This window comes from Neodiprion fabricii, chromosome 2, assembly GCF_021155785.1.
Source record: "Neodiprion fabricii isolate iyNeoFabr1 chromosome 2, iyNeoFabr1.1, whole genome shotgun sequence".
NCBI lineage: Eukaryota > Metazoa > Arthropoda > Insecta > Hymenoptera > Diprionidae > Neodiprion > Neodiprion fabricii.
In genome coordinates, this window is record NC_060240.1 from 29956917 (window position 1) to 29970360 (window position 13444).

The 13444-nt window shown below is 39.7% G+C and overlaps 1 protein-coding gene across 1 annotated transcript in view; it reads left to right on the forward strand.

Annotated features, from left to right (window-relative positions):
* LOC124176468 (laminin subunit alpha-1-like) overlaps positions 1-13444 on the forward strand; it is a 155042-nt gene that overhangs the window by 86931 nt on the left and 54667 nt on the right. The window contains exon 6 of the mRNA XM_046557817.1: positions 10621-10928. Within this exon, the coding sequence (XP_046413773.1) occupies positions 10621-10928 (308 nt within the window). The remainder of the gene's footprint in view (positions 1-10620; positions 10929-13444) is intronic.

Genomic DNA, 13444 nt, shown 5'->3' on the forward strand with positions numbered 1-13444 from the left:
GCTTCGGTTCGTTCTACTATATTTACGATCGATTCTTCTCGTTCGTTAAGCCGCCATTCGATGGTGGATCGGAGATGTCCTCTCCACTCGACAAAGAAGAGAAAATTCACAATGGGGTGGTGGGTCAGAGTAGAGGAGATTCGAGTAGACAAGAGTGGAATGGAAAAAGAGGAAAATGGGAAGGAAAACGAGCTATTGAGAAGCTCTCGCGCGTATTTAACGATTATTCCGGTTTCCGAAACGGTTCTGTTATTGGGACGGGGTTGAAATTCCGAATTTGAAAAATTCCGAAAGCGGCAAATTCCGAATTTTTTGGTCGCGAAACTTAAAGTAAAGAAACCAGACTTTGACGAAACACCAAAGTTTCAATTGGTCCGAAACTCGACGCTCAAAGTTACGAAAGTGCAAAGTTCCGAGAGTGCGAAAATGAGATAATTTAAAAATCCGAAACATCAAAATTCTGATCGAAGGTTTTCAGTTCTGTGAGTTTCTGGCTTAGTAAAATTTCACCACTTGTTCGAGAGCACAGGGTAAATTTTTCCGTATTCCAAAAATGGACCATCTCTTCAATTTGGATATTAATAATTCCTTGTCCCTCAACTACAATTATGCAATACTGAATAAATAATCTCTGCGTGTTCCTTGATAAGAAATAAAAAACGCACGTGAAATGCAGCGATATGGTGCAGCATGCGTGATGTGCAGGGGTTGAATAATGTCTACACCACATAACGTTGTAACGTATTTTCAATGGGGCATAAATCATGTACGATCCCTTGTAATTTTTCATGCATTATACACATCCCTACGTACCGGCACACGCGTATGCCTTTGTATAACATAACGTATGGTATCGTACGTTCTTCTCAATTGATCTTGTTGCGCAATCCCGGCGATCTTGCGAGCGATGCTACACAACGCGTGGGTTACGTTTCATACATGCGTGTACATGCCCAACGTGCACATACCCTGTGTGTAGGTTATGTTCACTTATATATATATATATGTATATATAATAATGTGAAACCGATCTCGCGTTTAAGGTAGGTGAAAATGCGTGGGTATACTGACCCATATATATATATGTATATATATACACGTACGGAGATATTCGCATGATTAACCCTTGACTGTATAAATATTCGCCAGGAAATTACGCAACTAGGTATAATTTCACGTCAAATTACACGCACTGTAATCCGCATATGGACCGTGTGTTGTCGGTTGGTTGTCTCGCACTATTGACCTCTTGATCTATAATTATATAACGATCAAGTATATAATCATCAGTCTTGTCACTTATATATATATATATATACACACACACATATGTGTATACTTGACTGGTGCGTTTACGATAATTATGATGATTAATGAATCGGTGATCAGAAATTTTTACACTTCTATAATAACGTGAAACGGTTCGTTACTTCCAAGCTTATTATTATTCGACGTAATATGTGTTTTACTTCGGAGATTGTTATATACAAATTTATACGGTGTGATACTTTTTTCGAACGTGATGGAACTTGACTTCGTGTTGAGACGATCAAACTGTTGGCTCAAAAAATTTTTACCTCATAATCATATCCCAAATGTCGTTGTTAATAATATGCGCATGTGAATTACCGAAATATATTCTTCAAGGAATTCATATCTATTTCTTTTATTTTTTTGAATATTCCGTATAACAGTCGATTCAACCTACTGCAACTGCAACGCCTATAAAATACAGATTTTATAATATTCGTTATACCGCTACGCTTTTAGATAAGTGTAGGTATAATCCGTCTGTACCTACGTACGGGCATAAGTAACGTATGTATCGCGTATAACTTGTTCGGTATACGTATACGTATATCGACGATAAAGCTGTTTATAATAATCGAAGTATTTTATATAAATTGCTTCCTGCACTCGACCTCCTCGCTTTATAACGGGATACACACACGTCCGTTCAACGAGCGTACATATTACGCATGTAATGTAACATAAATTGCTGCACACACGCGAGTAGGTCCCACTTTCTCCGCCGGGGCGTTTAAGGGCTCCACCCTGTTTACCGCGGGCCGATGAAAAAGCAAAAGTAACTGCGAATGAATACGAATTTTTAGCCATGCACGATTTTAATACTTATATATACTTGCTGCATCGTGCGTTGCAAAAAAAAAAAAAAAAAAAAAAGGAACTATTGTATGCCGATGTTTCATTTTTCGGATTAATTTTTTTTCGAATGGAAAAATTTTGAGCTTGTCGCATCGTGAAATCGTCTACCTGTGGATTGTCTTTTAAAATTAAATATCGAATTGAACGAATATCACTTGGAATCACTGATAGGGATGTATAATGAAGAAAAAAACAAATTTAATTCCGAGACAGATTGAAAATTGGCTGAAATTGTTATAAATCCTATTTACAATGAAATACTTTTCCATCCTTTACTCACCCACTCATTCTCGGCAGTCTAGACGTTGTAAAATGAAGGGAATGAGAAAGAAAAAAGCGAGATAAAATTTGTCCACATTATCGTGGTGGGGCAGGAATAAAAGAGGCCTGCAGTGCGTGGGGTTGATTGCATTCTTTAGATAAGTACGCTAGGTTCACTTTAACCGCGAGCCGGTTGCAACGCTCTCACCGCAACGCACTTAGGGTAAAAACGAGATGCGTATGCAACGGCGCACTGCGCCAAGAGAGCCTTCCTCGACGACGAAAAGATGCCGATGCCGATGGTCATGGTGATGGTGATGGTGCGCGTAGGTAATGTACAACGAACCGAGTGCAGTTTCTCATGCCGATAAGAACAACACCGTCGCCACGTGGTTGGAAAACCTTTTTTCAAACGTCTTGAGGAAATTTTATGAGAATCACACTGCGCGGAGCGCGTCGCAGCGGCGATGGTAAGGATTATCAATTGAAGAGGAGAATTTAAAAAACCAAGCGTTAAATTATAACTGTGTAGCGTAAAAGAAATATTTCTTCTGCATTTATTTTTCTTTAAACACTACAGGTGTTTGTAGCCGTCTTTATTTCTCTTTTAGAATTGATAGCGACGAGCTGCCCGATTGAGCAGGTAAAACGTGTTTTTACTTTTATTGTACTTGATTTGTACCATGTACCTTGGTACCTTGTTGAAAAAAAGATTTTTTCTTCCTCGCACTTATCCTCTCAAATGCTAGTGTTTGACAGAAAAAAGATCCTGCCAAGAGATGAGCTCTTTAGCGTTAATTTTAATTTTCCATTTAATTGAGATGAAAAAATTTTACCGTGTTAAACGAATAGGAAATAAAAATTAAAAGTGCGACCTGTTAGATTAATTGTTCTATAGAGGCTCATCTTTTGGGAGGATCTTTTTTCTATCAAACACTGACATTTCAGGGGTTAAGAGCGAAAAAAACAACTTATCTCTAACCACTCTGATGTACGTATACAAGTTTATAAGAATAAGTTTGCACTAGTCGACATTCGGTCAAGTCACGTTTGATTGAATATTAAATTTATATGTGCACCGTATTCAGCTGTAGTATTTTATACCTACAAATCAAGAAAATATCTGTCACAGATTAGGTATTTCAATCACGTCTTAAACAAGATGCTGGTTACAAAAGATTATCATTTACTTTGCCTTTTTCAATTCATCTAATGGAATGCGGTTCAATTCGGTTGAAAGTCGTCGAAAATCCCGTGTACCCATATATTCATACGTGAAACAAATTCTAAAGTATACTAATATATCTAAGAGTTGTGATAATCCGAGAAATCTTTCGTTATCGCGTTCAAAGTACATGCCGTTTATGTAAATCACGAACACGTACCGATCCATACCTCCCCATAAAAATACATATTTGACGTATCACATGGACAATAATTGAAACGAGAGAAGAGACTGACTGCGCGATTAGGTATAATTGATTCGAGAGCGTTACAAAACTGAATAAAGCATCCTTTGTAAGTTTGAATCGTTTGAATTTCAAGGATATCATCCTGTAACGTCCTTATCCTAGGGCAATGCCTATCCCTTCACTCCTTCACCCTTGTAGCTTAGCCATTCAAATTATTATTGAATAAAGCCGCAACGAATCGTCTGTCGTGTAACATGTGTCTGTGTGTGTGCGGATTAAAAGGCGCCCGCCTCTGTCCGTCAACCAGAAGCGTTCAGCGTCTATCCGCTTCATAGATTTTACCCTCTTATTGTTACGGCCCTCTTTTTTTGTTTTTTATTGCGGTAGATCGAGGCGTGAAAATCGGCTTTAAAAAGATTCGAGTGAGCCGTATGCTTTTCAAGATTTTTTTATTTTAATTTTATTCAATTTTTTTTTTTTTTTTTGTTGTTTTTTCGATCTTATCCCGCAGTCAAGAATTGCAGATAAATTCTTCGTCGTTCTCTCCGTTTACGTATATATTGAATAGATTATTTTTTGTCCGCGTAACTGAGTCCCAACTTAAATGAAGTAGATATATATTATGGATATAACGAATGAAATGAAATATATAATGATTTGTCTACGATTTTCTCAGCCCTTCTTTATCTCATCGTCGCCATCACTTTTCAGTCCGCCCGCCCTTTTCATCACATATCGTCCCTTTAGACAACCCTCCGAATTCCGGTTAACTGGTATGTATATAATATCCATTAGCTGTTTTTACGCACCGTTAAAACGCAGATAATAATCACTTTGTAATCTTCCGCACTTACATACTATATGCATATTGTACCTCTGTGTAAACCTACCAGCCCAAGCAGCATCGGCAGTCATCAGTAATAGTTCAGCGGTAGTCCGGAGTGAAAGATATATTGTGGAACTAACAACCTTCCCCGAAGTGAACCGGAAAAGGAACACTTAAGATTAGATTAGACCGAAGTAGAAAGACAGAAAACGAGATTGGAAAACGAAAAATACAAAGCAAAACCGAAGTTTATGTGGATACATACATAGGTATACGTTTTCAATAGACACGCGGTTAGCTGCAGCCTGTATATGTACTCGTATATACCTATAATAGAAGAAAGGAATAAAAGAAAGCGAATGGATAAGAAACTAAAGATAAACGAGAGATAGAAGAAATGAGAAATAAGGGACGACCCAAACCTGTCGGGGGAGTTAAATATGTTTCCAATTTTGCCTTCCTCGGAAGTAGGCAATAGGTATGTATAGATGGGTATGTATATACCTACCTAAAACAACCTCCGCGTCAGAACGGGAGCCTAATCCAATTTTTGACGTGACGACTGACACAAATGATACCTGCTGCTATATTGCGATATTAGAAATGGACAAAGAACGCCGCGAGAGGTCTTTTGGAAAAGATCAAAGTTGTAAAAGAAAATGTCGAAGAGGCATTTAGGTATGTTTAATTTGTAAAGATTGGATGGCAATTTTATGACTGATACGTACAACGTTCCGTTCTTGTGGATAACGTTAACCCTCATGCTGCACACCTCCTGTGTTGACCCGACACAAAAAATCATCATGTAGAAACGGAGATATAGATTCAAATAGCTTGAAAAAATTCTACGTTCCGTTTTAACCATTATGTTTCAAGGCAAATCAGTTGTCTTTATCAGAAGGAAATTTTGAATACGAAAAAAAAAAAAAAAAAAAAAATTCACCAGGCAACAAAAACCCGAAAATGGATCATTCTATTAAAAAAATCATAACTCACTGAATTTTCAAAATCTTTAGCTGAAAAATCGACCGATCAACTCTCAAGACATGGATATTTAAGAGAAAAAATATAAAGATATTGCGCTATGAAAAGCAATATTTATTCGTGTGAGTGGACTTGAGTTTTCGATAAAAGAATGAGTCAACGATCTTTACGATATTTCAGTATTTATCATGGATCAAATCAGATTATTTTTAATGTTTTTCATATGAAATTTACGGCGAAGATACCACGGCGGCATTTTGACCCCGGTTTACAGCGCAAGGGTTGAAACACGTTGTACCTCCCGAAGTGGGTACGATGTGAAGGCATGTGAGATTTGGCACCCGAGCCTGTACTTATTGTTAGTTAGCCAAGTCCGGGTAAGAGGATCACATTCTCTCCCTTTCTCGCCGACGCGTTGTGGTGGCAGCAGGCCTGTAATCAGATGACCGCCGGTAATCACGCGGGGAGTTCCTCTGCATTCTCTTCATCCTTCTCTTTATCCTCTCCTCTCATCCTTGGCTCGGTGCGCCTTCCGACTCCTCGCAGGTTCACCTGCGATCAGGCATGTTTAACTTCACTAGTACCTCTTGAAGCGTGTAATCGCGCCGTGGTGAACGGATGGCGCTGGAGAAAAGTGGTCGAGAGAGAAAGAGAGAGGGTTGGATAGCGATAAGTACTCGTAGCGAAGCGGCATAGCACTGCAGATTACTACATACATGTATACGCGGAGCACAATTATTCTCGGTCTCATATTTTTACCTTTGTTATTACTTCAATTTTTATATCAAGCTTTCATGTTTTTTTCATCGTATTTTCATCGTTATATTCGCAGTATTATTACACCTGTCCATTATGCCGTATCTATTGATTATAATTGGTGAATTGTGTGAAATGATACATGCTATGCAGGAACGGACGAAGATAGTGGAGAAAACTCTCGGATAATCATCGGTATGTGAATTTTTCAAACGAACATAATTATGTCATTCGTTCCAATGGTACTAAATCTGTTTTTCTTTTATTTCGGGGGTGAAGGATATATATTTATGTATTGTACAAACGAATAACGTATACGATTCAACGAAGAACTTGTTCGCGTACCCGAGAAAAGAGAAACGCGGCGGTATCGTCGTGTTGCGGGAAGCTTTGCCGACATCGAGAGAAAGAGAGGGGGAGAGATGAATAAGGGAAAAAGAAATAATGAAGTAAATAAAAAAAAAAAAAATAAAAGAGGGAAAAAAGGTGTACGATTGAACGAGAAAGGGGGACGCAGGGGAGGGGGAGATTTAACCGGAGCTTGCAATGCAGAACGAGGAACAAACGCGAGCAACGGGAAACCCGTCGATACCGGATCGCTCGTTCACTCGTAATTATTATATGCGAGTTTACACCCTGCGGCGAGAAGGCGGAGGGTCGGGATAAGGGACTTTTTTACCTTCCATTGCATGCGTCGTCGTAAATACTTGACGCGAGAGGAGAGAGAATTCCCGGTTTTATAATCGATCCGACGAAAATAGCGAGTGCAGGGAGGCGGGAGGTGATAATGAGCCTGACAAGTTGCGGGATCGATTGAAAAAAAAAAAAACGGAAAAAAAGGACGGGTAACAGAAGTAAGGAGAATGAGTAAAAATCAAGTAACATGAGAAAACCAGCTGCTGCGTACGGGTATATTGCGGGGTACGCTATAAAGATGTTAATCCTGCATGTACTTATAGCATACGAAGTAATTTTCAATCTTTATCTTCGTGTTTACAACGCGTTTGTATGACTTTTTATTGTTCTACTAACAAAACTAATTGCCTGGAGTTATACCTATACGATATATTACGTAGGGTGTGTATATATTATATAGGTATATACGAGGTATATTGTGGGAATGTTATACCTGGGTTTAATTATACACAGGGATTTCTTTGATGTATTATAGAATATCCGTAAATTCAATCTCTCGTTTACAAGTGTACTGGAATCGTTCATTTCGTTGTTGTAACAGATTTTTCGAGCTCAAATTTATTGAAAAACAATGTACAATAAAAATTTTGCCCAAGATAAGTGCGTAGCGTATAATTGGTAATAATACAGCGGTGAAAAAAATTTGACGAAGAATAGCAGAGGAATGAAGAAAGTTGAAATGGAATTACGTTGATTGAGTACTTTCGCATGGTGAAAAATTAACACGCGACGGTGTGCAACGACTACTTACGACCGTCGTGGCTTCGTCGAATGCCGGGCGTGATTCACGCTGGGGGGCCGGTTGGGCTTCTTTCGCGTCGCGACGCCCGGCTGCACGGCTAACTTTGCCGAGTTTTTGCTATATTTAGGACCACGGGGTGGGAAACTTGTACAGGCGGATCCTTAGGCGCGATATTCGCGACTTTGCGAATCCTCGTTACAATATTGTTGAAAATTTTCTCTAATATTTTTCAATCTTGTTCGTGGTTTTTGAGATGGAGAAATATGTAGGAAGATCAGTGCAGCGTTATGATCGATAAAAGATTCGCTTAGTGCGATGGAATTTTTTGTTGTTTATAATTTTTTTTCTTTTTCTCTTTTCTTTCTTATTTAAACTTATCTGACACCGAGATGGAAAACTTGGATGTTTCGGTGTGTATAGGATGTAGAAGAGAATAACACGTGACTTTGAGGAACGAAAGCAAACGTGCGGGTTTTGAAAGAAATGTCAAGACATCGCTATCAGGCTAGAAGTTTAAAGAATTGACTTGATTGACTGACGGATTGTATATTTTGTGAGAAAATGTAATTTCAAGTAAACGTCGTTTTGGTTGAAGAGGAAAACGTAACGCGCGAGCGACAGCGATAAAAAAAAAAAAAACAAAGAATTGAGGCTGGCTTGAGAGACGTGATGAGGAAATGAATGCAGGAAGGAAGAAACATCGCTCTCCGTGGTGGCTTCGAAAAATTTGTTTGTATAGGTTTTGTATTTAAAAAATTTGATCGCCCTTCTGTTCTTTTCTATTTTTCTTTTACCGAAAACAACACACACACATATATATATATATATATATATATATGTATGGGGGTGACGAAAATTTTATAGGCTGTTAAAAAAGCTGACACATAATTCAAGTCGACCTATCGCAACATAAACGAAGCGAGAAGGAGGAGGAGGATGAAGCCTGCATATTTCTTTTCGTTTAACTTCTCACACCAACTTTGGCTTGCCATGCATTCGAATGAATGAAAGTTAGGCAACATTATTCAAATAAGGAATTCACAGAGAATTTTAATTGCTTATTAGGCCCTTAAAGCCCGTTCCATTACTTAGTTTTAAACCGAGTTCAACATACAGCTCGATTCTCGATATACGTATGTTTCATTTTCTCTTCTTTTATCTGTTTCACTTTTCCCTTATTCTTATTTAATTTACATGCATAATATTACACTTATTAAAAAATAATGGCAATCCTACAGATCCGATCGATCAAGCAGCTATATATGAAAATCGTAGAACAAACAAATACGTAAGCCTCTGTGTCAAATCTGTTCTCTTTGTCTCTTTACACGAAAATGTGCCTCCCTCTCTATGGTTTTTCCTTCCGTTTGTCACGGCGTACGCTCGCCATGACGATAACCGTTCAAAGGTCTTTTTTGCCCGGCAAACAAAGTCCGAAGAAACTCAGGATCGCACGGCTTCTTCGGTCTTTTCCCATTAAAACTCAAAAATTTTCGACACACAATCTAGTTGTTCGTTCCTGCAGTTCAGCGAATGTCGTAGAACGAACGAGGAGTGAATCATATCCGGACACTTCTTTATTCGGTCAGGATTAATCGCCCACTTGACGATTCGAACGGTCGCCACGTCACGTTAATTCCAGTTCGAAATCCCATATTTCAAGAGCTTGTACTTTCCACTTTAAAGTGTCCATGGAATTACGTTTCAAGTCGAGGGGTTTTGTACAATCACTTGAAAAGATTGCCCGCTCAAAGACTTGGAAGATTATTATGCAAAGTGTACGTCGACTTGAACTTGGAAGGATTTGAAATTGGAATTAGGTATTGGAGTAAAACGACTATGTATACATACACATTTTTTCTCTCTCTTATACGAACGAGGATCTTATTTATAACCGAGGTACAAAGAGAGGGAGCTCGGTGCTTTGCGGTTGTAACGGTAGAAGGATAATAATATGCTCTCTTTTCTATATTTAGAGTAAATCCGGATTGTTGGCGCGTGCCTAATTTGCTAAACTTTGAACCGAACCGCCCCCGCATCAGTTGTTTCCGGTTCGCTTTAACTCGTCGACGTTTCCGAACCGGCATTACTAACCAGCCAGCTTCAGCGACCCCGAGTCTATCCTTGGACCGACGTGACTGATGCCTGCTGAAATAACACCCGTTCACTAACAATAAACCCATAGAACTGCAGCCATCCAGCCACCACCACGTTGCGAGACGGCGACTTTGGACTTCTGACTTTATATACCGTCGACTTCTTCTTCTTCTTCTTCTTCTTCTTCTTCTTCTTCTTCTTCTTCTTCTTCTTCTTCGCCATGTGTATTTCACTGAACGTCTATTTTGCCAACTAGCACGTGCCGTGTGCCATGTGCCATGTGTCATCCGTGCAGCCAGCTACCTGGATTATTGTTACATAGCTACAGTGATTTACAGCTTCAAATTTCCCGCTCACTACACATAATTATCGCGGGTCAAGGTTTTACACGCGTGTATAATATACATAAACACTTGGAAAACCTGGAAAGGTCATGAAATTTTACTTCCAAAATTTTGTGACCACCCCGATTGTAATATTGTAATCGATATCGATAAATCGACGTTGCACTTTTATATTGATATTTCAAACAGCCGATCTCTCCGGCAAAAATTGACACACGTAACTCGTGTCCGTCAGAACTGAACTTTATTTAAATCGGTGTGTTTGGCATAAAAATTAAAAACTACAATTACAACAATTATTTATAATGTTTGTTTTTTTCTGCTGCTGTATTACAGGGGAAACGCGGCGGCACGGAATAGGGAGAAGTTTGAAGAACGGGGGTTTGTTTCCCTCGGTATTCAACGTGGCCGCGAAAGCTGAAATACACGCCAACGCGACTTGCGGCGAAGAGGGTCCCGAGACGTTCTGCAAACCCTCCGAACCGACGAGATGCGCTGTCTGCGATCCGAACAGTCCTGATCCCGGCAAAAGGCACGACGCTTCTCACGCCCTCGATTCAAATCGATCTCGGTGGTGGCAGAGCCCGACTCTCGCTGCCGGTGATCGATTCGAGTACGTCACTATCACCTTGGACCTGAAACAGGTGAGTGCCGAATAAAGAATCCGGAAGTGCAATGTCGTGTATAATAATCTCAGCAAAATGGTACGAAACATTGATCACTTCAACGTTTATCATTTCGACAAATTTTTACAATCACGCCACGTAAAAGAATTCAAATTCGATTCTTGTATGGTAAATTTTTTTTTATTCTGGGGAAGGGGGGGAGGTTTGTATTTCGAGATTGTAAAATCTCGAATAGTTGGGGAAAATTTGGAATATGGCTTATTAGGTGTGCGAATTGAAAAAACAAGATACAGAATTGAGTTTGAATTTGAGAAAATGAGTGGAACGAAGGAACTTGGTGGCACGGCATGTTCTTGCGTCGAAAATATTACCCAAATATATCGAATACTCGATCAAACCTGTCCGACGTGACAACAATGCGGCTGGCACCACATTCTCCGACACGTAACGAGAGAGGCTTAGAAGATGAGAGGAGAGGCGACAGCATCGGGGCATCAGGGGTGAGTTTTCCACGCACCATAAGCCGCGATCTCTAGCTCGAATTGTCGTCCTCGTCGGCCGAAATCTTTTCTCGAAGTGAAAGGACCCCCGTTTTAATACCGCTTGACAGCTACGCTGTAGGGAGTGAATCCTCAGCCCATTGTACGTATACCAACAGATTAAGAAGTCAAGAATACTCATCTCCTTCTCATTCTTTTTTCTTAACCCGGCTTCAGACGGAGAAAGAAAAAGAGAAATGTATTTCCGAGACGGACCAGAGAAGGAGAAATTCTCAACGCTGGTTATACCGCGGTCATTATACGTTAACTTTGAGAAGAAGACGTGATCATGACGTTGCGATACTTCGACTAATTACTTCTGAAACAGGCTAATTTTTCAAACTTTCACTTTCCACTCGTTTGTAATCCAGTTTCGATATTTTAGGGAAGAATACTGCTTTTTGCGTGAACCAATTCCGTCGGTAATTAGTACCTGTTAAGGAAATGGTAAGAAACGTGACCACTTGTGGTTACTGACGGAATATCTGAAACAATTGGTCCAGACATAAGCGTCTCCGCGTGGTGGATATGGTACATATGGACCTACCAAGGATCAGTTGAAAGTCTATTTTCTACGACTGTGTAATTTACTATTAGTTTATTTTCTGTCATCTCGTACGCGTGCAGAGCATCTCCGCGATTTTGTCGCTATTGACATACACGTGTAATATATTACATGTATACCATGGAATGGATATAATCTGAAACCGTTAGACCGTGATGGATTATTTTGAAAAGAGACACAGGATATCCTGAGCTTGAACAAGAAAGCTGCAGGCGTCATCATTGCAGCATGTAACGTTCGTAGTGCGAGAGTGAAGAAGGAGGGAAGAAGGAGAGGGTCGGATATACCCTAAAGGAAATAGAAGAGGACGGAGGAAAAAGAAAACAAATGAGAAGTGAAAAGAGGAAGAAGAGAAAGAGAAAGAGACGAAGGTTTGGCTTCGTAAGGGAATGGAAAACAAGAAATACAAGAAAATATGTGCATGCAGACATAATACACACGGGTGTGTACCTGGGCATGCATATACATTATTACGTCAAGGTAGACTTCTGGAACCCTCCAACTCCCGCAAACCCTTCAGGAACAACTCCTTCTCGAGTACCCCGCGGCGAGGAGAGAGAGAGAAAGAGAGAGTAACCCGAACAGCAGCCGCAGCCTCCACTAATTGCGTCTCCTAAAACCAGCCTGAAGTAAGAATATCGTGGTCATTAACGTATTTCATTACCTTCATTAGGATTATTTTCATTTTATCTAATCGAATAATACAACGTGGTGATCGCGGTAAAGATCATTATGTTGTACTTTAAATTACTGTTACATTGAACAAGTATTCACTCAAAGCATTGCGTCGTCTAAGTTATGTTACTGTTGCATTTGTGTCATGTGTATTTTTTTTTCTCTCTTTATTGACAAGAATAATTTATGTACGTAAATTGATGGGAACTTTATATATTGCGAACGAAGATCTCGCAATTTTGCTTGTATCAGGTACACGTAGCGCGGTGCAACTACTGTACTCTCTTGTCCAAGTTTTACCATTTATGGAGATTAGAACGCACTCAGCAATTCCGTCGTTGCTGCAACAGGCGGTTCGTGTTATTTAAGTCTTGACCCGATTACTCGTTACATGCACGTATAACGTAACTATCCATCTTGTACTCCGAATCAATCTTTGTATCTGTTGGATTCCAGTTAGTGACGAAGAGGAAAAGTCTAGAAACTAATCATTCGACATTCGTTTTGTGTAATTTGTATTCCAGTAAAATTGCAATTTTCTCTTCGGCAGCTGAAACGCGTTTGAACATCTTCTTTCCATCCTCTCTCTTTTTTTCTCTCATCCGGTTCTCGCTCCGTATTCATTCTCTTCTTAATATTCATCTCCTTCTTCGTGTGTTGCACAGGCGTGTTTCTCACCGGTCTGAATAATTGCACTGTCAGATAGCCCAGGCAACCGGGGGTTGCTGACTCTCGTATACGGCGTCATACCCAGG